This window comes from Bos taurus, chromosome 29 (genome assembly GCF_002263795.3).
Source record: "Bos taurus isolate L1 Dominette 01449 registration number 42190680 breed Hereford chromosome 29, ARS-UCD2.0, whole genome shotgun sequence".
NCBI classification, from domain to species: Eukaryota; Metazoa; Chordata; class Mammalia; order Artiodactyla; family Bovidae; genus Bos; species Bos taurus.
In genome coordinates this window covers 43,959,403-43,984,833 of record NC_037356.1, presented here as the reverse complement: position 1 = coordinate 43,984,833, position 25,431 = coordinate 43,959,403, and the positions used below count along the sequence as shown (strand labels likewise).

The window sequence follows — 25,431 nt, the reverse complement described above, 5'->3', positions numbered from 1 at the left end:
TTCTCATCAAAGGAAATTTTATTTGATCAGAGAACTCGGATGACATGAACTAGATTCAACATTGCAACACCTCACTGACTCCATCTCCCTAGCCGTGCTCTGAAAGGGAACCCCAAGGGTCCCAAGGAGCTCAGTTTTAAAAACTGGACATGACAGTCTCCCCAGTTCCTGGATATCTTTCAAGACCCCTGGGGCCTGGTATCTCCTTCTAACATGTAAAAATTCAAACACTTAAGATTTTTACTGTAGCCCAAAGATTCTGGTTAAAAGACCGGGTAGTCTGGGAAGATGGGGGTCTGTCTTGTGGCATACATAGCTCAGGTCAGGGGGCCACAGCTGCAGTAGAGCTGTGACAAGGTCCTGCTCAGAACGGGCCCCAGATTCCTGTGCAAAGAGAGAGGCAGGTAAGAGTCAGGCCCTGGGCGAGGGTGCCCGCAGCCCACCTACCCCCTGCAGGCTCTGCCTCCTGCCCTCACCTCTGCAGCGGCCCACACTTGATGGTGCTCAGCAGCATTTCCTGTTCCTTCGGGGTGGCACAGGCATCATAGGCAGCCAGTAAGCTGAGGGCGGGATGGGGAGTTTGATTTTCTAAGTCTTGACAACGGCTGACTGCTGGCCCACCCTGAGTGGCTCAGGCCAGAATCACAGGAGACAGGCTAGAAGGGGTCAGCCTGGGTGGGAGGGGTCAGGACCACCGCCGCCCTTCTGAACCCGGCATTCAAGGCCCTGCTCCATCTTGCTCACCCTCCTTTCATGCTCCTGCGAATGTTTCCCCAGAACGGCTGTTATTGGCCCAGTCTTCATGGTCCACCCACTCCTCCAGGAAGCCTTCTCTGCTACATGCCAGGTCTGCCCCCAGCCCAGTGCCCGAGATCCTGTCTGGTCTTGAGTGGCTCTGTCTCCCTCACCACCTGACCTCCGTGAACTCTTCAGGTGTCAGCGGGTCAGTCCAGCCCTCATAGCACCCGACCACCACAAGGCACCGGCTGAGCTGATGCCCATGCTGAGAGGGGGGATGCGGGGGACAGCAGAGGACAGGGGTTCTGTGAGCACCTACCTGGCAGGGCTGCTGTACCGAGCCACCAGGGCTGCCGCCTTCTCCCCGCTCACCCCGCGCACCTGCATGAGCTGCCTGGCAAACACGTCCCGCACACACTGGGCCTGCAGTGGGGGCAGTGCTGCATCAGGAGTGGCAGAGGGCCGGAGCCTGGGAGGAGGAGGGGCTGGGCAGAGGCGGTACCTTGTTCTTCATGGCTCCCGCGTTGAAGTCGCTGAAGGTGAGGAGTGAGCAGAGAGGGTTTGGGGAGGGCCTGGCCTTTGATTCAGGGTCCCCAGAGGTGCCCCAGGGGCGGCTTCGGAGGGTGTGGCCCTGAGGGAAGAGGGGACTGAGGCCATGCCAGAGCTCTAGGGGACACCAGCAGCCAGGCCTTGCCCCACCCCAGGCCTCAGGGGGCCAGCCTGAGACCAGGGAGCTCAGTCTGCTCGCCTTCCTCTCGGGAGCACAGCACCCAGGTGAGGGGCCGGTGGTGAACAGACGGCACCCAGTGGAGTCTGCTCACCTGGTAGAGCCTCTGCAGGCCCCGTGTTAGCAGGGCCAGGTAGGCAGCTGACTCCTTAATGTCCGCTGTGCGCTTCACAAAGAAGCCGTCGATGACCTGGGGAAGGGGAGCCAAGGGAGGAGGCAGCTCCTGAGCGGAGCCACGGACCGCAGGCCCCCTGCTGGCCCAGCCTGCCCTCCCGGCTCACCTGGGTGTTGGTGACAGCCTGCAGCAGTGTGCTCTCGGGGAGGCTAAGGCTGCGCGCCGAACCGTGCTCCTCCACCAGGTACACTCGGCGGCCCAGGCCACAACGCTTCAGCCGGAACTGGGCAGGCAGACAGGGGTCGGGCAGGTCAGGCCTGGATGCTCATACGCTAGGTGTCCATCACGTCACCCTCAAAAGCATCACGAGACCCTGGTCCCACCATTTCACCCACCACCTCATCCTCCCAAGCTTCTCTACCTGCCTCACGGGGGCCTCCACACCCTGCCTCACGCTGCTGCTCTCCTGTGGAAAGCCCCACCCCCATCTGAGTGATGCCCATCCCCCTCAAGCCTCCCTTGGCCTACGTGTGGCCTCACTGTGGGGTCAGCCCAGCAGCCAGCACGGAGACACAGCCCCTGCAGCCCCATCCTGGAGAGGAGAGCCTCGTCAACTCTGGACTGCAGGAGCTGGACCCCCTGGGGTTCTTAACGTGCTCCTCAGCTCCACCCAGGGACCCTGCACACCTACTGTGTGCCCAGAGGGGCCCAAGGGGGTTTGAGTTCAGGCCACCCTGGACCAGCTCGAGAGGGGATGTGGCTGGAGTTGCAGGAGCTCTGCCTGGAGACCACCCGGAAGTGCCCCCGAGCGGGCGGGGACAGTGAGCCCCTGACGGACCTTCTGCTCCCGGAAGCGGCCGTCGATGATGCTGCTGCACAGGTCGTCCAGCCGCTTTCGCTCCACGATGTGGTCCAGGACTAGCTCTGCAGGTCGTGCTGCCCAGAGGCCAAGAAGGGTCCCGTTAGCTCAGCCCATCACCCACCACGCCCTGCCTCTGGCCTCTGCCTGCCTGTCCACACCCCTTACCTGGGTCTCTGGGACTCGTCTCTTGGGCCACCCACACGAAGTCCCCGACGTGCAGCTTGCGCACCGTGTGTGCCACGTGCAGCCGCCGCAGCTCTCGGAGCAGCTCTGGCCTGTGGCCCGCCCTGGAGTTGCATGCGGGAGGCCCAAGTTGGCGTCGGCCATCATCCCTGACCCTCTCCCTCACCAGGCCTACCTCGCTCACCCCTTGGTCTCGCCGACGTCCACACACAACAACACCCTGTACTCTCCAGGCCCCAGCTCCAGCGGGGACTGTTGGATGCTCCCTTCGCTGGTACCACTACCAGGGAGAAGAGGTGGGCATTGGCCTGAGCCAGGCCAGGGCTGCTGTTCCCCTAACCCATGGAAGGTGGGGCAACCACAGCTCAGATGGAGCTGCTGGAGGGAGGGTGGGGTCTCAGCCTCATTTCAGGGACCCCTCCTGCTCCCCTCTCCTCCCCCTCATTCCCTCCTCCTCACAGCTCAGCGGAAGCCACTTCTGGCACTTCAGGCTCCTCCCCACGGGGCTCCTCCGGCCCGCTGCCCACATTCAGCAAGCCCAGGCCCTCTGAGTCAGCCAGCTTCTGGGCCAGCTCCAGACCCTGCGGGGTCAGTGAGTACCTGGCGGGTGGAGAAGAACACAGATCTCCCTTCTTCACTCATGCCTGGCAGGCTCTCCTGCTGGCCCCCCAGCTACATTGGCCTCACCCGCCTTGGCGACCTTTTATAAACAAGCCCTGGGGCTCCCCAACCTCCCTCCTTCTGGCGGAGTTCTCACCCCCCAGATCAGCTTCCCCTGGACCTGCCCAGGGCCGTTCCTCAAGTTGACAACAAGCACATCTCTGACTGCACAGCCACCCTCAGCACGGCATGCCTGCTCCCCCGCCCTGCCTCCCGCACCCGGGGAGTTCGCCCCACCTAGCTGGCTGGTGTGTCCTGAGGACCAGGTTCCTGTGGAGGAGGGAACGGAGGGCTGGCCAGGGGCGAGCACTTCCAGGGGCCACCTGTTCATAGGGGAGGAGACCCTTAGAGAGCTCCCAGGTCTACCATGTGCCCACTCCCCGTGCCCTATGCCGCTGCTTTCTCCCAAGGGCAGCCTCTGGAGTGCTCAAGGTCAGATCCAGAGCCACTTGGCTCCCTTCTCCCTGCTGTGCTTACCCTGGGAACCTTTGGGGCACACCTCTGCAACAGCTCCTCCTTGGTGAGGAAGCCCTGGCCGCTAGGATTCTGTAACCAAGACAGAAACATAACCAACATAGTGCCCGAGCAGCAGGCCCACCGCCTCAGTCCCCCACTCCCAACTTGGCAGGCACTCACCAGGTGCTCCCTGTACAGCTGCAGCAGGACTGCACGTGCTCCCGAGTGCCGGGCTGGCCAGTAGCTGCCAGGGCCTCCTGCTTTGAGCTGGGTTGGGACCTGAAAGGTACAGGGTGGGGGTTGAACCCAAAACCAACCAGCTGTTGTAGACAGATTCACTGGCAGAGCCGAGGTTCAGGTCCTATCTCAGCAGGTTAAATAACCCTGGGCAAGTCACTCAGCGGGGCTTCCCTGGCGGCCCAGATGGTAAAGAATCCACCCGAAATCTGGGAGACCTGGCTCCGATCCCTGGGTTGGGAAGATTCCCTGGAGGAGGGCACAGCAACCCACTCCAGTATTCTTGCCCGGAGAATCCCCATGGACAGAGAAGCCTGGCAGGCTGCAGTCCACAGGGTCACAAAGAGTCGGACATAACCGAAAGACTAAGCACAACACAAGTCACTCAGCTGTCCTCTAGTTTTTGCAACTAGTTTATAACTGTCTACTTTGTCACACAGGCCACGTAACAGGATGATCTCCTGAAAACTTGCGATGAGACGGTGGACAGTCTCAAGGGATGGGGTGGGGGTGGGGGTGTAATCTACCTGGCCCAGCCTCAGTTCTAGCATAGGACAGAGAAGGTAAGGCAAGAAGACTCAATAGCAAATTCTACAACTTACTGGGCTTAGCCCCCTGAATGGCTTGATCATGGAACTGTCTCAACTGACTGTATTATAAGTCACTATCCACACCTACAGATGAGAAAACTAAGTTGCCCAGAGAGAGGTGGGATTAGGACCCAGCACAGCTAAGTCCCCCAAGCCAGAAAAATCTTACTCCTGCTGTTCCTGCTTTCCCCTCTACTCCCCCTGCTCCTTCCTCACTGGCATGGAAGGGTCCTGGACTTCAGCAGGTGGCCTTTCCCGGGCTGGGCTCTTGGTTCCGGATGGTGAACACGGGGCATGGTCACCTGTGGGAGGAAAAGAGCGTCAACCCCGGACCCTGAAATCCAGCAGGCAGGATGCTGCCAGCTCAAGTGGTTGGTGAGAGCGGTCGGGCTCTGAAAGAGCCACTAGCCCCAGGTCAAAGAGCAACTTGAACTGGAGTAGACAGATGAAGCCAAGGTATCCTGGGTGGGTACAGTAGCTGCACCTGGGGGAGGCTCAGGGGATTACCGAATCCTCCCAGGGCTCACCTACTGATGCTTTGTGCTGCTGCAATCGCTGGTCCAGCATACGGCAAAGCCCGTCTCCGAAGTGCTGGAGGATCTTAGCTTCCTTGCCGCTGCGCAGGGGCAGTGGATACCGCCGGAGGGAGCGCAGCGCCTGGCGGGGGTAGGGGGTACAGGATTGGGTCAGGATGGGCCTGGCTCTTCGTCCCGGCCTGCACCTGTTCCCCATCCGGCCCGGCCAGAACCCACCTTCTGAAACACAAATTGCGTGCGGCGCCCTCTGCTGGCTGCCTCGTCCCGCCACTCGGTTAGCCAGCGTACGAAGAGAGGGTTGGGGCAAACTGGCAGCGGGCGCTTCCGGCCCAGCCGGACGGGCGCTGCCATGAGCCGCAGGGCGGGTCCTCTGGCGCCTCACGCCGGTAGGACTGAGATGCTGCTAGTTCTGGAGACGGGATTCAAACACCTGGTTCCGGCGGAGGAGGGCAGGACCGCTCTAATCACGTGGTCCCACGCGGGGCATTAACCAGAGGACAGCCTTCTGCCGCCCTCCCCGCCCCTATGCTACTCTTAAACGGTTGGTACCGATCGCTGTACTACCACCTTTCGCCCTCCTGCCGTTCCCGGACAGGACCAGCCTTTTGGACGCGCCCCTCCTCCTTTACCAGGCCTTGACCCGCCTCTTCCTCTCACCACAGATTTCAGAGCGAGGGGTTGTCCTCTTTGTGCAGGGAAGGAGGGGGGCAATGTGGACAGCGCCCCCTGTTGCTGGGAGGTCTGGCTGGGGCGGCGCGTACCGAGGTGATTTCAGTCTCGCTACTGCGGAGGACCGTATAGACAACTTGGCTCGTTTTTTCTCCGCACTCGCTTTATAGGTTGGGGAAAAATGCGTGCAGGTAGTTTTGTAGGAGGAACTTTAAGAATGGGTACAGGGAATGAGGACACAAAGGTAACTCAAGAGGAGCTGAAGAACCCTTCGAGGAAAAGGTTATCTATATCTTGAGTTTAGGCTCCTCCACCCTGGGCTATGGGGGAGGGCTGTGAAGCCGGGGACACGCAGGGAAGGCCTTCAAAGCTTGGAGGACAGGGAATAGGGGACAGAGAACAAGTAGAAAGGGAACAAATAGGAGGTGCTAGATATCGGGGGCTCAGTCGGTAAAGAATCGGCTTGCAGTGCCGGAGACCTGGGTTCGATCCCTGGAGTCAGGAAGATCCCCTGGAGAAGGAAATGGCAATCCACTCCAGTATTCTTGCCTGGAGAATACTATGGACAGAGGAGCCTGGTGGGCTACAGTCCATAGGGTCTCAAGAGTCGGGACACGACTGAGCGACTAAATCACCACCAGCCATCGGGGGATGTGAGAGGGGCTGAAATGTGCATGTTGTTGGATTCGGGGTGGCAGCCTGGGAGTAAGAAGCTCGGACAAAGGAAAACACTTCATCGCTTTTGTGACTCGTTGGAGGTGGGGGACCCTCAGGGAGGTTAACATGGAAACCATCCACAGGGGTCCAGTTGAGCCCGAGTCTACTCAGTGAGTTAGAGCAGCCGTCAGGGATTATTCCGGAAGTGGAGAGATGCAGATCGGGGGCCGAACCGGAGCGGAGAGGCGAGCGCCTGGGCTCCAGGTCCGCCCTTTCAAGCCCCGCCCAGCTCCGATCTCTCACCCGCTATCACGCTCCACACTCCCGCCTCCCGCCCGACGCTGCCTTATAAGGAGCCTGCCGCCGGCCTTCAGATTGGCCCCGCCCTCTTTAGTCTCTTGTCCTAATAAGGACATCTAGGGCATCCCGCTGCTAGGGGCGGGCTGGAGCGCGTCTCCACGGTAACTGCGAAGTCTCCCTCCCCCTCCTCATTGCTCTAGGAAACTCCGAAACGGTGGACCCAGCCTTATCTCCGGCCGGGTCTCTAGCGGGAGGCGGCGGTTGAGCTGCAGCCCCCCATTGAGGCTCCTTGGGAGTTCGGTTGGTGGGCGATGCTACGGGATGTCCCCGACTACAATCCCCAGCATGCTCTGCGACGTACCCCACTCGGGTGTCGCTAGCCGGGTCCTGAAGACCAGGCTTCCAGCTGTTTATTGTTCCACCCTTTATTTTGTGTGTAGGATCAATGCCCCGGGCCTCTTGTTTGGGACTTTGTCTTCTCTTCTTGCAGACTAAGTGGTCTTCGAGACCGACGAAATGTTCCCGGAGTCCCCCACCCCAGTTTGGTTTTTTTTTAAGATTATGCTCTCACAGAACTTCTGCCTCAATGTCTAAGGGTATTAATTAACCATATGCCTGGTTACAAACTCAAGAGTGAGATTCAAGTCTGGTTTAATATCTATTTTCTCTTTTCACTATCTAGTAGAAAAGCACATACTCTTTGAATCGAATACACAAAACCCCTTCTCCCTTTATTGCCTTATTAATTTGCCAAACACCTTTTGGTACAAATCTCTTATTTCCAAACATTTCCTTGTAGCCTTTCCTTTGTGTTTTTTTCCTCATTTTATTGACGTTGCATATACCTTTTCTCAGCAGACAACATGAAGTAGACTTCATGAATACTTATTGTATTGGAGGGGCCTTATACTTGCAATTCTCCTTGTTCTAAGACTGGATCCCAGGAAAAAGCACCTATTTATTATAGGTGCTTCAATTCAGAAAAGTTAAATACTAACTCGCTGAAAAGTTTCATACCAAGGTATCCAGAAAGTGCCAAGATGAAGCTTAGGAAAATCGTTTCGCTACTGGGTAAAGAGCCGCGAAAGAAAGTGAAAGTGAAGTCGCTCAGTCGTGTCCGACCCCGTGGACTGCAGCCCACCAGGCTCCTCTGTCCATGGGATTCCCCAGGCAAGAATACTGGAGTGGGTTGCCATTTCCTTCTCCAGGGGATCTTCCCGACCCAGGAATCGAACCCAGGTCTACCCTCATTGCAGGAAGACACAGGCAGAGCCTCGAAGCCAGGGTTTATTCTCAGGTCTTATTACCAAACGCTGAGGCCTTCACTGAGCTAGGAGTATTTCCTGGGAAACTCGACCAACGGCTGCGCTCTGTCCGCCACAGCCCCGCCTCTCTCTGCTGTTTCGGACTACTTTTCCCAGGATGCAACGTGGCGCTCGGAGGCTGTCAGACGAAGAAGACTCTGTTACCCAGCGAGCCCGAAGACCGCGCAGGGCCCTCGGACTTCATTTCCCGTCGGCCCGCAGGGGGAGCCCCGGAAGCCCGCCCCGCCCCTCATTGTGCGGCTCGTACTAAACGGAAGGGGCCGGGAGAGGCCGCGTTCAGTCGGATCCCGGCAGCAGCTGCAGCGCCTCTCGTCTTGTAGGCTCTCCTAGCTATCGCCTTTTCGCTTCCGGAAACATGGTGAGCTGCAGGCTACGGCGCCGCGGGGGAGGTGGCCGCGAGTCGATCATCTGGGCGCGCGAGAGGGAAAGGGGGCGCAACGTCGGCACCCTCTTCCCCAGCTCCTGGGTCTGGACGAGGGTCTCGTGCTGAGGGGCGGGCGGCGCCAGGACGCGCGTGCGCGCCCGCGGGCGCCGGGGAGGGTTGGCTTGGACGTCGCTCGCGCGCCCCCTGGGCTCCCTTCCCCTCCCCCACCCGGCTGCTGCGCCCGCGCGGCCCAGGGCCGTGGGGGAGGGGTCCAGGGCGCGCGCGCCCCCGTCCCCTCGCGGGGCCGCCGAGAGTCGCTTCTCGGGGACGCGCGTCTCTACTGGAACACGCGGCATCCAAACCCGGCCCGGGGGCGACGGAGGAAAAGCGCGCGAGCGGTCTTGGCGCGCGCGCCCCACCCAAGGGCTGTTCCTGTCTCCGCGTCACCCTCCCTCTCGAGCGGGGTCCGTCTCGAGAGCAGGTGGCAGGGATGCCCGCGAGGGGCGGGGGCGGTGCGGCTGGCGGGGGATGCGGGGGTGTCCTGGCGCAGGCGCCATCGATTAGGGGCTTGCACCGCGCGTCACAGAGCGGACCGCGAAGGAGTCCTCGGCTGTCCTCCCAGGCTGGCGAGCCCCTGAAGGCGAGCCGGGTTCGCGGAGTACACCCGGCGGAGACTGGGACGGCGCTCCCGGCCGGCGCGTGCGCACACGGTCAGGCCTGGCCGCTGGGCCAGAAGCCGTGGACTAACGGGGCCTTCGGCTCTCCCGGATGGGGCCTGAGGGTGGAGTCTCGTTTAGGGAAGTGACCCAGGCGGGCACCGCCCGGAAACCACCCCGTCCCCTGTGTTCGGCCCGAGGGCTGCGAGAGTCGAAGGTTGTGTAACTTGCTCAGGCCTGCAGCGCAGGGGGCCGATAAGCTCGTCGGCGCAGGCGATTCCATTGGGTTGAGGCCTTCCGAGATGCAGCTGCCGCTGGGTATGAGGTTTTTTTTTTTTTTCGGGGAGGGGGCTGATTCTAGCCGATCTGCTTTCACCGCCTACTCCGGAAGCGGCTCAATCACGTGGCCGGCTTCCTCTGCAGTTCCGGGAGCGGGGGCAGATTTCACCGTGGACCGTCACTCCCTCCCTGGCTAGGGTGTCCCGCAACACGACCTACAAGTTTAAAGAGCTCTCAGAGACTGTGGGCACTTGACTTTGGACCGCTGACTCCTGTCAGCGACTTGGGGGCCTGCATTTTTCCCTTGTGAGGCCTTAATTAGGGGTTTGTTGTTGCTTTGGTTTGGGGAGACCCCGGCAGAGAAGGAAATGTGTAATAACTGCTTTGAACCGTGCTGATGGGCTTGCTGGAACTGTTGAGTACTTTTGGTGGGTCCTGGTTCTATGGAGATGACTAGGATCTGGATCCCTTTCTGCTCTACGTGAAGTTCTGAGTCAGCACTTTATGCAAAAGCTGAGACTGCGTAGAAAACGGGGTCAGTAGTCTGTCGGTTCTTTTAATTTGGACTCACATCTTGGCCGAGGCTCTGCTTCTCACAGGTCTTGGATCTCTAGCCTGCAGGATGTCGGGGTGGGGAGGAATGCTGTTGAATTATGCGATCAAAGGTCTCTTTTTCTTTGGCTGCTATTCTGGGATTGTGTCACATCTGATCCTTTGACGGTGACCTGGGTGGGAAAATAGTGTCACTAGTCCTAGGAAGGGGATGAGTAGTGACCTCTTGGGGCTGAGGACTGTACTTTGTTGGCCTCTAGACAGATCTCCTAACAAAGCAAAAGAGGGACTTCAGGGCATGTCCCAGAAACTGTCTCCTCACGAGGTGCGTGTGGTGTGGCTCATCCTCTAGGCCTCCGGTGTGGCTGTCTCTGATGGGGTCATCAAAGTGTTCAACGACATGAAAGTGCGTAAGTCGTCGACACCAGAGGAAGTGAAGAAGCGCAAGAAGGCGGTGCTCTTCTGCCTGAGTGAGGACAAGAAGAACATCATCCTGGAGGAGGGCAAGGAGATCCTGGTGGGTGACGTGGGCCAGACGGTAGACGACCCCTATGCCACCTTTGTCAAGATGCTGCCAGACAAGGACTGCCGCTACGCCCTCTACGATGCAACCTACGAGACCAAGGAGAGCAAGAAGGAGGACCTGGTGTTCATCTTCTGGTGAGCTCCTCCTGCAGGCACTTTCCCCTTTGACCTGCTCTAGCTCTGCCCCACCCCCCTTTCCCAGGACAGGAAGGTCTGTGGCTCCGGCTTAATCCAGACGCCTGCGTGTCAGAGGAGGGTGTTGTAATAAAACACTTGTCAATGAGGAACTTGATGAAAGCGTGAATGCTGGGGCCTAGCTCAGGGGTTTTTGGAAGTTATTTATCGCTTGAGGGCACTTGCTGGATTTGGAGGCAAGTTCTCTTGATTCTTTTCTCTTCCAGGGCCCCTGAGTGTGCACCCCTTAAGAGCAAAATGATCTATGCCAGCTCCAAGGACGCCATCAAGAAGAAGCTGACGGGTAAGGGCCAGCATTGGTGGCGCCATATGCCCTTGTGCTTGGGCCTTGGCTGCTGGGTGGGGTGAATGGCATGGCCCAGGAGATCCCTGCCCGCTGGAAGGCAGCCTGGTCCCCTCCATCTGTTCAGACTGGCTCCTTCCCAGCTGCAGCACCCCCCACCCCCACCCTTCCTGCTCACAGATGCTCCCTCTTCTTCCCTACAGGGATCAAGCATGAATTACAAGCAAACTGCTACGAGGAGGTCAAGGACCGCTGCACCCTTGCAGAGAAGCTGGGGGGCAGCGCTGTCATCTCCCTGGAGGGCAAGCCTTTGTGAGCCCCCTCCAGCCCCCTGCCTGGAGCATCTGGCAGCCCCAGACCTGCCCACGGGGGTTGCAGGCTGCCCCCTTCCTGCCAGACCGGAGGGGCTGGGGGGAATCCCAGCAGGGGGAGGGCAGTCCCTTCACCCCAGTTGCCAAACAGCCCCCCCGACCCCCTGGACCTTCCTCCTCCCTCCACCCCTGACGGTTCTGGCCTTCCCAAACCGCTTTTGATCTTGATTCCTCTTGGGTTGAAACAGACCAAGTTCCCCCCCCAGGAACCCCTGTTTGGGGGGGGCCTGTATTTTTTTTAACGACACCCCAGTTCCCTGCCTGTTCCTCCCCTTTCCCATGCTGCCAACTTCTAACTGCAGTAGTGACTTTGTGCTTGTCTGTTTAGTTCTGTGTATAAATGGAATGCTGTTGAGAGGACCCTCCCTGCGCCGCCTGCCTCCCCTCCCCCCTTTGCTCTGGTCACAGCCACTCATGGAAGCAGGACCAGTAAGGGACCTTCAATTTAAAAAAAAAAAAAACCAATAAAAAGGCTCACTAATGGGATGTTTGTTTCAAGGTTGGGGCCCTTGGGGACCTTGTGCAGGAGGCAGGGTGGGAGAACGAGCATCTCCTCTGTACCCACCTCTCCAGCCCCCACACACCTTCATTTGACCCCTGTGCCTGGCTGAGCCTCCTTTTCTGACAGTTTCCATTCTTCACTTTATAGCTGGCACCAGGCTGGCTGGCTAGGAGGTAGCTCAGCCAGGGTGTGTCTGCTACTGCCTGCAGGGGTCCCTTGAACAGAGGGGCTTCATGCCTGAACTGGCTGCTTCTGTTGCCTTGATCCAGGTGGGCAACAGGACGGTGAGGCCCGTCCTTTTATTCCCCATGCAGCCTTCCCAGATGTGGGCCGTGAGGCTGCAAGTCACTGGCTGCCTCGAGCTTGTTCTCCACCTTCAGGAGTTGGTCTTTGCTCTGCTTCTCCCCTGGGTGGCTGACTCATTTATGAGGGCTGGGTCTGCTGGCTGCTGTGAGTCAGAAGCCAGGTTGAGCCTTTGGCCTTAAGCAGCTGTGTCTGGGGTCTAGGGTGGGGCCGGCCAGGTGGAGCCCAGGACTTCAGACCCAGGTGTCTTGGGTACCACCTTCCTGGTGTTTAACCAGGAGGGTGTTGGCTGGAGCCTCAAGCCTCTTGCCAACTTTGCTGTGGGCTCTTTCCAGACTGTACTTTGGGTTTTCACCTGCCCCACAGGTAAAGGTGGAAGTCTTGTCCTAGGGGTGGTGGTAATGCAGGATTTATACTTCTCCCCCCACCCAACTTCCCCATCAGCTAAAAAGCTGCCTGGAATTAAAGATTGTTCTTTGGAACTTGCCAGTATTTCTGAGAGGGAGGCAGGAAGGCGTATTTCATTCTCTAATTGGGAAATGGGTGCAGAGGATTTATAATTAGTTTTATGTGTGGTCTGTGCCAGGGTTTATAAGGGGGTGGTGGCACATCTTGACTGCTCCTGGGTTCCAAGTTCTGGATCTTGTCCCTTTATACAGGGTGCCTCCTGGCACTCTGCAGAGCGACTGAACACATTGCAGGGGTGTCCCCCGGGACCTGGCCTCTACCATGGTCCCCCTGGTAGAGGATGTACCTGGTGGGCCCTGCAACTGGAATATCAGGACAAGCAAGCCTCCTTGTAAAACCAGGATTTTTATTTGTGAACAGGCTGGAGACAAACGAACTCGGACCAGCATGGATGGAGGCTGTCCTCTGCCTCTGCGGAGGGGAGGTCATGTTCCCTGGGCTTCCCCAGGTTGGGGCTCTGCTTACCTCTGGCCAAGAGTGGTGTCCATGCTGCTTGCTCTCCCTCTGGCAGGGCCTGGCACCTTGGGGCAGGGGTGGGGGTTGCCCTGAAAAGGGGCATGGCAAGTGGCTCCTAGGGCTGGAAGGCGCCTGTCTGGAGTAGGAGATCTGGGGGCTTTTGGAAGCTCTAAGGCTCCCCCTTGAGGATAACTGGGGTGCTCTGGAGAAGCAGGGTGCTGGCCTGTGGAGGAAAGGGTCTTGATGTCTCCTCCCTGCTGTTCCCCCACCTTGAATGACTCCTCTGTCCCCAGCCCTGTCCTACCGTTCACTGAGGCCTTGATACCAATGAGAAGGGAAGGGTGCTGGTCCAAATGGGGAGCCCTGGCCCTGCACAGCTGGGGTGTTCATGCCAGCCACCTCCCTCCACCCCACCACGTCCACCCCTGCTCCCAAGCGCCGAGAAACCAGAGGCCCGGGTAGGAGACCAGGAAGGCAGCAAGAGGGCTCGGTGAGGCTGGATGGCTCACCTTTGGCATGTTTGAGCTCCAGCTCGGCCAGCTCAGTGAGGTTCTCGCGGAAGGAAGATACATGGGATCTGAAGTCCATGAGCTCTGGAGAAGAGAGGAATGGGGACTCGGGCAGGGTGGCCAGTGCAGAGGCAGGGGCTTGTGGGCCACGGGGCTTGCTCTGCCTGGCTGAGTCAGAGGCATTCGAAGCACTAGCAGCACAGCTGTCGGTGGCTCTCTGTAGCCCACACCTCCTGGTGTGCTGCTGGTGCGGGCCTCGTCCAGCACCTTGTTGGTGTTCACGCGGGCGTTGTCCAGCACCTTGTTGGCATTCTTGTAGTCTGCCAGTGCCAGCAGCTGCCAGGACAGTAGTCCTGGGGCCAGCAAGGGCACAGAATCCCTGGCCCACGGCCCTCGCCTGCCTGCTCTCCCTGGTGGCTCAGCCTCCTGGCCTCCAGCCCTGAGGTTTGCTCTGGGGCCACTCTCACCTTGGCTGCCTGGGAATCTCGCATGTAGTATCTCAGCATGTCTGACAGCTTCAGGTCCTCGTTAGAGGCCACTTGGCCCTCCAGCTCCTGAAGCAAGAAGGTGGAGCTGGGGACAGAGCTGGCAGAGGGGCTGCTAAGGAAAGGGGTGCTGCTGTCCCTCTAAATACCCAACAGAGTCACCTGATAACCACTCTATGTCAAGTACTCACATTCAGGGGAGCAGGCCATTGAAGGCTTCACAAAGCAGGTGGCCTCGGATCTGCATCTTGGGGGTTGAGTAGGGGTTAGACAACAGGCAAAGGCTTTGCAGGTGTGCAAGCCAGGTATGATTTTCGGGAACTTTAAGTTCAGTAGGGCAGTTGGGTGGCAGTGGCCAGAGCATACCAGGCTTAAAATGCAAGCTAGAACTCTGGGCTTTGTGTCTTAGGCAGTTCCTGGAAGCGACAGGGTCACTGACGGGCCCTGAGCAGGGAAGAGATGAAGAGCAACAGACATTTTAGAAAGATTGGCACACTCCAGTGACTTTCTTGGCGAAGAGTTCAGGAAGTGTGTCTGGGGCAGAATGTTGGCAGCACAGCACAGTGCCAAAGGCACGTGGCACATCCTGGTAAGGGCCTTGCCAAACCCACTTCCCACCTCCTCCTCCATCACCACACGCAGTCACACTTGAGGCTGGATCCCTGACTTCACTCCACTCTTCTAAACTAGTGTGGAGAATGAGCCCAGGGCTTCATCGGGCCCAAGTTATCACTGAAAGATTCCAAAACGATCCTGGAGCTTTACCCCTCCCAGGACATTCTCTTCCCTGGAAAGGATCATGATCACCTTTCAACACAGAAGGCAGTACTCACCTTTAACTGTTCAAAGAGCTCTGCCAATTTGAAGAAGCTCCTAGGAGGCAGTGGGGAGGAGTTAGGGCAGGGGTCTTAGCAGGTGCTTAAAGTCTTCCTGCCCTTAGGTCCCCCTTGGGGAAATCGGCTCTTTCTCTACCAAAACCAAACAGAAGCACCTCCCCCTAAAGCTGATAGTAGACTTCCACACAGTGACCCCTCATGGACAGACACAGTATTACAGGCTTAGAGGGGAGAAGGGCCAGAGGAAATCCTCACTCTTTAGCTGGTTGACTTCCTGAGATCCCAGACTGCTCAGTGCAGCTGAGATAGGCATGTAATCATCTGCCAGGCTTGCTGGGATAGAGCCCTCCATCAGAGCCCCTTGGTCCACCTGTCAAGCCCCATCCTGGTGTCTGTGGCCACAGGCAGACACAGGAAATTTCCTCTCCCCTGGGGAGTATGCCACTGGGGAGAGCAGGTAGGGGATCCAGGGCTCCTGGAGTTCTGCGTACACTCATGAGTGCATGACTTGGTCTACCCACAGATAGGTGTCCCAGATGCAGGCATGGTATTCCAGCAAGAAGGTCCTCTTATGCTCAAAGAAGTCATCTACCTCCTATAGGAGCCAGACAGGACCCACTTACTGAGCCACCAGAAGCAGAGCAGCTAAGGGCTCCCAAGGGTGGCACGATCTCCCCCTAGGCCAGAACCTCCAGTGGCTTCCCTCCCACGGCCACCCAGAGCCTCAATCCGCATGCAGCCTCAGAGTCTGGCCGTGGAGGGGCTGAGGGGATCTGCTGAAAGGAGGACAGAGCTGGGAGACCTCTCGTTATCAAGATGGCCATCACCCGCACCCCGAAGCCTGGCCCTGCCTCCCCCGAGGGCCCAGGCCGGCTCCCCCTCACAGTGAGACCGGCGTACCCCCTGTTCTCCCAGGCCGGCTCCCCCTCACAGGAAGACTGGCGTACCCCTCCTTTGTAGGCATTGTGCAGCCAGATGAACTCCTCACGCTGTTGCATGACGGAGAACTCGGTCTGGGAGAAGTGAGGCAGGCAGCTCTGAAAGCTGAGAAGCCTGTCTGAGGGGTCTCTCCTTCCCTGCCCCCCACAAGCCTGACACCCACCAAGCTTCCTGCATGCCCACTTTTGGGCCACCCCCGTCCCACATGCCAAGTGAGGCCCAAGTCGGGGCTCTCGTGTTCCTGTTCACCCTCAGGAGGGTGGACATGGGATGGTAGCACTTGGGGCCTTAGGAAAAGGCAGGCAGAGACTAGATGAGATGCTCTCTTTCTCAGAGGGCCAGGGAGGCGAAAGCCAGGTTGAGGAGCCGGGCCCTAAGGCTCTGTTGGCATCTGCCCACCAGGTGAGCCAGGCTGCTCGGGCTCCTGAAGCCTCCTTTGGCAGCCACCAGAACCACACCCCTGCTCCCGGTGCAACGTCACCTTGGTCTGAACAGTGAACTTCACCTTGTCCCGCTCCACTTGCTGATGGCATCTGAGATCTCCACCTGCAAGGAGCTGTCTCCCTGCAGGCCCACTGACATGGAGGAGGCCTGTGGGGGAGGGGAGGGCCCTGACTTGACTGAGCACCGCCACCCCCATCCTGGCCCCAGGCTTCCAGGCCTCCTGCAGAGCCACCTCAAAGTATTATTTCCACCATGCCCTGGGGCCACTGGCTGCACCCAGACACACACACCAAAGATCCTGGTAAGTCACTGCTCAGGGCTTCACAATGATACTTTCCCACCGGGCCATCCTCTGAAGTAGGGTGAATTTGCCCCATTTTATAGGCCCAGGGGCTGCGACCCCCAGAGAGCTAAAATAACGTGGCCTGAACCAAACAGCTGCCACACGGCAGGGCCAGATTGGAACAGTTTTTCAATTCCACATCCCATGTGCTTCCTCAGCTGCCTGCCCACCCCGTCCCAGCTGGTTACCTCAGGCACCTCTCACCAGGTGTAAAGACGGTCCCACCCCTTTCTGAGGGGGTCCCGAGACCATTCCACTCGCTACGTTCAGTGTCAAGAGGCACAGACTCATAGGTCAAGCACTTGTATCTCTCCAAGTGAAAAGATCCCTGAGGCACCAAGCTGCTAGTTCATTCTTGCACTGAGCTATCTCAGTAAGCGTTTACTGCGCACCTGCTCTGTCCACACCACTGGGCCAGGAGGTACTAGGGAGAAGGTCAGAAGTCACTCTCGCTCCAAGCACAGCTCACTTCTCACCCTCAGAGGCCTCCCTGTCTCCTCTCACGGGCTTTGGCATATGTTTAGGACACCAAGGGGCCACTCATAGATTAATTTTATCTGGCCCTGAGCCTCATATATCAATGTAGTTACACGGTACACACTCTTTTGTGACCATGTTCTTTAACGACACCCACCTTTGTCGCTGAGCATGGTGGTTCTTTTTCATTGCTGTGTGGTGTCCCACTGTATGACCACATCACAGTTTATCTAGTCTACTACTGTTGGTGCTCATTTGGATTATTTCCAGTTTGGGGTTATTATAAATAAAGCTACCATGAACATTCTTGCATATATCTTTTGAGGGACCTAAGTACTCATTTCTGTTGGGTATGAGAACTGCTTGGTCAGAGGGTAGGCATGTGCTGAAAACGCTTTCACAGATACTGCCAAACACTTTCCCAAGCTGACTGTTCTAATTTACACTCCCCCCAGCACTGTACGGAAGTTCCAGGTGCCTTTGTCAGTTATATGTGTTGTCAATATCCACAGCTCTGTGGGATGTCTTTTCACTCTCTTAATGGCTTATAATTCTATAAGCTCAACACACCAATCTTTTCTTTTGTGGTTAAGGATGTTTTTGTACTCTTGAAGAAACACTCCCACCCCGAAGTCATGAAGATATTCTATTTTTTTTCTTCCAGAAACAGTTTTAGGTCTATGATCCATTTTCATACATGTATATGTAGGTCTATGATCCATTTAATTCATTTTGTATATAGCGTAAAGTGTGGGTTGTGATTCATTTCTGCCATACAATAGCTAGTGGTTTTAGCACTATTTGTTTAAAAACATTGTATTTGCACTTCTCCATCAGAGGGAAGACAGAATGAAAATCACAATCACAGAAAACTAACCAATCTGATCACATGGACCACAGCCTTGTCTAACTCAATGAAACTATGAGCCATGCCGTGTGGGGCCACCCAAGACGGACGGATCATGGTGGAGAGTTCTGACAAAATGTGGTCCGCTGGAGAAGGCAATGGCAAACCACTTCAGTATTCTTGCCTTGAGAACCCCATGAACAGTATGAAAAGGCAAAAAGATAGGCACTGAATGATGAACTCCCCAGGTCAGTAGGTGCCCAATATGCTACTGGAGATTAGTGGAGAAATACCTCCAGAAAGAATGAAGGGATGGAGCCAAAGCAAAAACAACACCCAGTTGTGGGTGTGACTGGTGATAGAAGCAAGGTCTGAAGCTGTAAAGAGCAACATTGCATAGGAACCTGGAATGTTAGGTCCATGAATCAAGGCAAATTGGAAGTGGTCAAACAGGAGATGGCAAGAGTGAACATAGACATTCTAGGAATCAGCGGACTAAAATGGACTGGAATGGGTGAATTTAACTCCGATGACCATTATCTACTATTGTGGGGCAAGAATCCCTTAGAAGAAATGGAATAGCCATCATAGTCAACAAAAGAGTTCAAAATGCAGTACTTGGATACAATCTCAAAAACGACAGAATGATCTCTGTTCATTTCCAAGGCACACCATTCAATATCACAGTAATCCAAGACTATGCCCCGACCAGTAATGCTGAAGAGGCTGAAGTTGAATGGTTTTATGAAGACCTACAAGACCTTCTAGAACTAACACCCAAAAAAGATGTCCTTTTCATTATAGGGGACTGGAATGCAAAAGTAGGAAGTCAAGAAATACCTGTAGTAACAGGCAAATTTGGCCTTAGAGTACAGAATGAAGCAGGGCAAAGGCTAATAGAGTTGTGCCAAGAGAACGCAATGGTCATAGCAAACACCCTCTTCCAACAACACAAGAGAAGACTCCACACATGGACATCACCAGATGGTCAACAGCGAAATCAGATTGATTTTATTTTTTGCAGTCAAAGATGGAGAAGCTCTATACAGTCATCAAAAACAAGACAAGGAGCTGACTATGGCTCAGATCATGAACTCCTTATTGCCAAATTCAGACTTAAATTGAAGAAAGTAGGGAAAACCACTAGACCATTCAGGTAAGACCTAAATCAAATCCCTTACAACTATACAGTGGAAGTGAGAAATAGAGTCAAGGGATTAGAACTGATAGACAGAGTGCCTGATGAACTATGAACGGAGGTTCGTGACATTGTACAGGAGGCAGTGATCAAGACCATCTCCAAGAAAAAGAAATGCAAAAAGGCAAAATGGTTGTCTGAGGAGGCCTTACAAATAGCTGTGAAAAGAAGAGACGCTAAAGGCAAAGGAGAAAAGGAAAGATATACCCATTTGAGGCAGAGTTCTAAAGAATAGGAGATATAAGAAAGCCTTCCTCAGTGATCAATGCAAAGAAATAGAGGAAACCAATAGAATGGGAAAGACTAGAGATCTCTTCAAGAAAATTAGAGATACCAAGGGAACATTTCATGCAAACATGGGCACAATAAAGGACAGAAACAATATGCACCTAACAGAAGCAGAAGATATTAAGAAGAGGTGGCAAGAATACACAGAAGAACTGTACAAAAAAGATCTTCACGACCCAGATTACCATGATGGTGTGATCACCCACCTAGAGCCAGACATCCTGGAATGTGAAGTCAAGTGGGCCATAGGAAGCATTACTATGAACAAAGCTAGTGGAGGTGATGGAATTCCAGTTGAGCTACTTCAAATTCTAAAAGATGATGCTATGAAGTGCTGCACTCAATATGCCAGCAAATTTGGAAAACTCAGCAGTAGCCACAGGACTGGAAAAGGTCAGTTTTCATTCCAATCCCTAAGAAAGGAAATGCCAAAGAATGCTCAAACTACCACACAATTGCACTCATCTCACATGCTAGCAAAGTAATATTCAAAATTCTCCAAGCAAGGCTTCAACAGTACATGAACCAAGAACTTCCAGATGTTCAAGCTGGATTTAGAAAAGCCAGAGGAACCAGAGATCAAATTGCCAACATCTGTTGGATCATCAAAAAAGCAAGAGAGTTCCAGAAAAACATCTATTTCTGCTTTATTGACTGCCAAAGTCTTTGTGTGGATCAAAACAAACTGTGGAAAATTCTCAAAGAGATGGGAATACCAGACCACCTGACCTGCCTCCTGAGAAATCTGTATGCAGGTCAAGAAGCAACAGTTAGAACTGGACATGGAACAACAGACTGGTTCCAAATCAGGAAAGGAGTATGTCAAGGCTGTATATTGTCACCCTGCTTATTTAACTTATATGCAGAGTACATCATGAGAAATGCTAGACTGGAAGAAACACAAGCTGAAACCAAGACTGCCTGGAGAAATATCAATAACCTCAGATATGCAGATGACACCACACTTATGGTAGAAAGTGAAGAAGAACTAAAGAGCCTCTTGATGAAAGTGAAAGAGGAGAGTGAAAAAGTTGGCTTAAAACTCAACATTCAGAAAACTAAGATCATGGTATCTTGTCCCACCATTTCATGACAAATAGATGGGGAAACAATGGAAGCAGTGACAGACTTTATTTTGGGGGGGCTCCAAAATCACTGAAGATGGTGACTTCAGCCATGAAATTAAAAGACGCTTGGTCCTTGGAAGAAAAGTTATGACCAACTTAGACAGCATATTAAAAAGCAGAGATATTACTTTGCCAACAAATGTCCATCTAGACAAAGCTATGGTTTTTCCAGGAGTCATGTATGGATGTGAGAGTTGGACTATAAAGAAAGATAAGCGCTGAAGAATTGATGCTTTTGAACTGTGGTGTTGGAGAAGACTCTTGAGAGTCCCTTGGACTGCAAGGAGATCCAACCAGTCCATCCTAAAGGAAATGAGTCCTGAATGTTCATTGGAAGGACTGATGCTGAAGCTGAAACTCCAATACTTTGGCCACCTGATGCAAAGAGCTGACTCATTTGAAAAGACCCTGATGCTGGGAAAGATTGAAGGCAGGAGGAGAAGGTGATGACAGAGGATGAGATGGTTGGATGGCATCACCAACTCAATGGACATGAGTTTGAGTAGGCTCTGGGAGTTGGTGATGGACAGGGAAGCCTGGTGTGCTGCAGTCCATGGGGTCGCCAAGAGTCCGACACGACTGAGCAACTGAACTGAACTGATTTGCACTATGATTTGTTTTGGTGTACACTCTGGCAGAAAATCAACTGACTTCAAAAGTGACCAGTTCTGTATTCCCTATTCTGTTGCACTGATATACATCTATATTTTTGATATCATACTCTCTTGATTAGTATAATTGATAGGCAATATGGAAATGATGTAGAATTAACTTTGTTCTTTTTCAAAATCATTTTGGCTAGGTCCTTTGCATTTCCACATAAATTTTAGAATCAGCTTGTTAATTTCTACCCCAAAAAACCTTCTGAGATTTGATTGAGATTACATTGAATCTATAGGTCAATTTTGGAAGGATAGGCATTTTTACAATACTGAATCTTCTAATCCATGAACATGGCTATCTTTCCAATGATTCAGGTCTTCTTTAATTTTTCTCAGTAATGTTTATAGTTTTTCCATAGAGGTTTTGCACACTGTGGCACAAGGGCTTAATAGCCCTGTGACATGTTGGATTTTCCCATGCCAGTGATCGAACTGGTGTCCTCTGCACTGGCAGGCAGATTCTTAACCACTAGACCACTAGATATGTCCTCTCTAGCTTCTTGATGTTGAAATTAGATCACGGACTTTTCAACCTTTCTTTTTTTCTAAAATATACATTTGGAGGTATAAATTGCTCTCTGGATACTGCTTTAACTACATCTTACAAGTCAGCTTTTTTTTTTTTAATCTGCTCATACTTTCATTTCTTTGTCAAACTGTACTCACACTTGATGTGAAAGTCACTCTGTCGTGTTCGACTCTTTGCGACCCCGTGGACTATACAGTCCATGGAATTCTCCAGGCCAGAGAATACTGGAGTGGGTAGCCTTTCCCTTCTCCAGGGGATCTTCCCAACCCAGGGATCGAACCCAGGTCTCCCACATTGCAGGTGGATTCTTTACCAGCTGAGCCACAATCACATTTTCAGGAAGTCTGTATGAAAAGAAATCTTTTTTAACTTTGGATATTAAAAAGCATCTATGTTAAGAATTCTGTCACATTTTCTTCCTTTTTCTTATCATTTTCACCATAATTATTCATAAACAGATGTATTAGGGACAATCGTTCTGCCACAAGTCATCATAAGACTCCATCTGTTATTTAGACGCTAAGTCGTGTCTAACTCTTTTGCAACCCCACAGACTGTAGCCCACCAGGCTCCTCTGTCCATGGGATTTCCCAGGCAAGAATACTGGAGTGGGTTGCCATTTCCTTCTCCAATCTTATACGTTTTGATATGTCATATTTTCAAAATAATTTCTTAAAAATTTTTCTAATTTCCATTATAATTTCTTTGACTTATTATTTAGAAGTATGTTGTTTAATTTCCAAATATTTTGGAATGTAGTTATCTTTTTGTTTTGATTCCTTGATGAGTCTCCTAGATCAGAGATCACAGTCTATATTATTTCAGGCTTTTAAAGTTTGTTGATACTTGTTTTCTGGGTAAACACATAATGGATTTTGGTAAATGCTTCATGTACACTTGAATAAAATGTGTTTTCTGCAGTTGTAGGTTATAGAGTGCTACATAGGTCAGCTGATTAATCACACTATTTAAATCTAAATGCTGGGGTTTTTTGGTCTGCTGACACTTATTGCTGTTCAGTTGCTCAGTCGTGTCCAGCTCTTTGCGACCCCACAGACTGCAGCACACCAGGTTTCCCTGTCCTTCACTATCTCCCAGAGCTTGCTCAAACTCATGTCCATTGAGTGGGTAATGCCATCCAACTATCTCATCCTCTGTTGTCCCCTTCTCCTGCCTTCAGTCTCTCCCAGCACTGGGGTCTTTTCCAGTGAGTTGGCTCTTTGCATTAGGTGGCTAAAGTATTGGCGTTTCAGGTTCAGCATCAGTCCTTCCAGTGAATATTCAGGACTGATTTCCTTTAGGATTGACTGGTTTGATCTCCTTGCAGTCCAAGGGATTCTCAAGAGTCTTGTCCAGCACCAGAGTTCAAAAGCATCAATTCTTCCGTGCTCAGCTTTCTTTATGGTCCAACTCTCACATCCACACATGACTACTGGAAAAACCATAGCTTTGACTGATGGACCTTTGTCGGCAAAGTAATGTCTCTGCTTTTTAATATGCTATCAGTTGTGCTAAAACTCTAATTGTAATCATGGGTTGATTTCTTCAATTCTGTAATTTTTTATTTTGAATATTTTGAAATTATGTTATGAAGTACATAAAATTGAGGAGTGTTTTATCTTCCTGTTGAATTGACTCTTTAATATTTATAAAATATCCCTCCTTTTTTTCTAGAATACTTTCTCTTCCAGTCTACTTTGTTTGAAATTAACAAAGCCACACCAGCTTCCTTTTGGTTAGTGTGCTCATAGTGTACATATTCCATTAGTTTCTCAATATTTCTGTGTTCTTAAAAGTATGTCTTTTTCAAAATAAAATTATTTACAGCTGTCCTGGGTCTTTGTTGCTATGTGTGAGTTTTCTCTAGTGTGGCAAGCAGGGGCAACTCTTCATTGCAGTGCACGGGCTTTTCATTGCTGTGGCTTCTCCAGTTGCTGAGCACAGACTCTAGATGAGCAAGCTTCAGTGGTTGCAGTACTCGAGTAACTGCAGTACTCGAGTGGTTGCAGTACTCGAGTGGTTGCAGTACTCGAGCTCAGCTGCTCCTCAACATGTAGGATCTTCCCAGACCAGGATCAAACCCATGTCCTCTGCACTGGCAGATGGATTCTTAACCACTGGACCACCAGGGAAGTCCCAAAATAAGTCTCTTTTAACAGAATTAAATTGTTTTTTAAAAATCCAATGTGAAAATGTTTTATTTTTAATTGTAGTGCTTCTTCCACTTCACTATTACTGTAATTACTGATACAGTAGGCTACAAGCCTGCCATCTTGCTGTCTGTGTCCTGTTTTTTGCTCTTTTATTCTTTCTTGAATTCTGTTAATCAAGTATTTTATATTATTTCATTTTTCTCTATTGTATTTTTACTTACCTACTCATTTATTATTCTTTTCATCTTTCTATATTTATAGGAGAATTTTGAAGAAGGTCATGCTTATCTAAAGGACAAGATCTAATAGTAGATTATCAGAGAGTCTGGCACCTACAAAGGTTAGGTGCCAGTGGGCTGTGACCACAAACCCATCAGTTTGACAGCCCAGGACATCCTCCCAACACGTAGCATTCACTATTCAATAATAGTAATACAATAGCTAACACTTAGATTTGCCCTTCCTATATGCCAGGCATTGCTCTAAACATTATATACACACACACTAATTTAACCATGAATATGAACATAGATAAACACTGAAACGATGCCTTCTGTTCCATACTTTGGCCTGTCAGTCCCTCACTTCATCAAATTTCACTTGAACCCCGCTCCTCACTTGTTGGCTTCTCCAACACCCCCAGGGCAAGCTCTTCCTCTGTCCATATGCCTGCACCGCCCACCCCCATCCCTACCCCGCCCCTGACAGTCTGGTTCATTGGTGCAACAGGTCCCCAAGTCTCCTGCCTCCTTCCTTGGTAACTGCTTGAGACAGATGGGGCTTCAAAAATGGACCACGGCTGCTCCATCCTTATAGGATAAGTGGCCTTTTAGTCACAGCCCACTCTGCACGTATCTCCTACCCTTAAAAGTGTGCATCTCTGTATGCCCACCCCCAACCATCCTTAGCACAAGGATGCTCAGAAACTGTCAAATGAAGTCAAGAAGAAGGAATGAAGACTGAATGGTCTTCTGATTATATAACACAGATACACATGTGAACCATTAGTGGTGAACTGTATTCCCCCCACCTTGGAAAGCAGTATTCCAGCCCCTTCTCAATCCATAACATCCTTCCATGAAAACTGCATGAGTCGGCCCTGGGGAGGGGAGGGAGGAGTAAGAGAGACGGGTCCGTTTCCATCTGTCGGGGTAAAGGTAAACCCTGCCTCCTCACCAGTCCCTTGCTCAGATCTCTTTTCTAACTCATGCGTGAGCGTAGACAGACAGACAGACAGACACTCTCTCTCACTCTCTCTCTCTCTCTCTCTCTCTCACTCCCTCCCTCCCTGATTGGGCATCAGCGGGTATTATGGAGGGAGCTGTAGGAATGGCAGGGGGTTTGCATCTTTTCTCTACCTTGCTGTCCTTCCCAGCTTCTAGACGCTCCTCCATCACTCTCCTCGACTACAGCACTAAAGGATTCCACAGCAGGTCACTGGCCGCACGCTTCGGCAGCTTGGTCCGCGAGACCTCGCCCCGAGGAACGGACCCAGTGGGGATCCTATCCACTAACCGAGGCGCCCTTCCCTCCCTGCCAAGGAGTCACCTGGAGCCGGGCGTGGTTCCCACTCCGTTCCCTCGCA

The 25,431-nt window shown here is 53.0% G+C and overlaps 2 protein-coding genes and 2 long non-coding RNA genes across 6 annotated transcripts; 1 reads left to right on the top strand and 3 right to left on the bottom strand.

The window, feature by feature from the left end:
• On the bottom strand, positions 1–5,731 carry MUS81 (MUS81 structure-specific endonuclease subunit). Of its 3 annotated transcripts, none has more exons than NM_001434789.1 (16): positions 5,321–5,731; positions 5,096–5,225; positions 4,785–4,870; positions 3,922–4,020; positions 3,763–3,831; positions 3,523–3,608; positions 3,085–3,225; positions 2,810–2,905; positions 2,608–2,729; positions 2,419–2,516; positions 1,747–1,863; positions 1,560–1,655; positions 1,241–1,369; positions 1,058–1,161; positions 477–560; positions 1–384 (listed from the first exon to the last, which is right to left on the bottom strand). In NM_001434789.1, the coding sequence occupies exons 1-16, from the start codon at positions 5,453–5,455 to the stop codon at positions 318–320; spliced, it is 1,659 nt and encodes a 552-aa protein (NP_001421718.1). In that variant the 5' UTR covers positions 5,456–5,731; the 3' UTR covers positions 1–317. The 3 variants fall into 3 exon arrangements, 2 of the variants coding, with proteins under 2 accessions (NP_001421718.1, XP_005227166.1); XR_240673.5 differs by having other exon boundaries at positions 370–384; positions 1,241–1,271; XM_005227109.5 differs by having other exon boundaries at positions 1–560; positions 1,241–1,271.
• Positions 5,732–7,999: 2,268 nt separating this feature from the next.
• On the bottom strand, positions 8,000–8,393 carry LOC132344224 (uncharacterized). The gene is made up of 2 exons (XR_009493395.1): positions 8,303–8,393; positions 8,000–8,173 (listed from the first exon to the last, which is right to left on the bottom strand). It is a non-coding gene; the product is annotated as an uncharacterized lncRNA (long non-coding RNA).
• CFL1 (cofilin 1) lies at positions 8,341–11,726 on the top strand. The gene is given in 4 exon segments (NM_001015655.1): positions 8,341–8,413; positions 10,259–10,566; positions 10,833–10,909; positions 11,113–11,726. Coding segments are annotated over 4 exon segments (501 nt in total). The 5' UTR covers positions 8,341–8,410; the 3' UTR covers positions 11,226–11,726.
• On the bottom strand, positions 11,609–25,198 carry LOC789733 (uncharacterized). The gene is made up of 2 exons (XR_816550.4): positions 13,519–25,198; positions 11,609–13,232 (listed from the first exon to the last, which is right to left on the bottom strand). It is a non-coding gene; the product is annotated as an uncharacterized lncRNA (long non-coding RNA).
• Positions 25,199–25,431: the final 233 nt, after the last annotated feature.

Bases quoted from the DNA above. Each gene is read 5' to 3' on its own strand.
- MUS81 (NM_001434789.1), bottom strand. From the start codon at position 5,455: ATGGCAGCGCCCGTCCGGCTGGGCCGGAAGCGCCCGCTGCCAGTTTGC. The intron at 3,832-3,921 runs GTGAGTGCCTGC...TCTTGGTTACAG, and splicing joins AGCTGTACAGGGAGCACCTG to AATCCTAGCGGCCAGGGCTT. The intron at 2,730-2,809 runs GTGAGCGAGGTA...ATGCAACTCCAG, and splicing joins GACGTCGGCGAGACCAAGGG to GGCGGGCCACAGGCCAGAGC.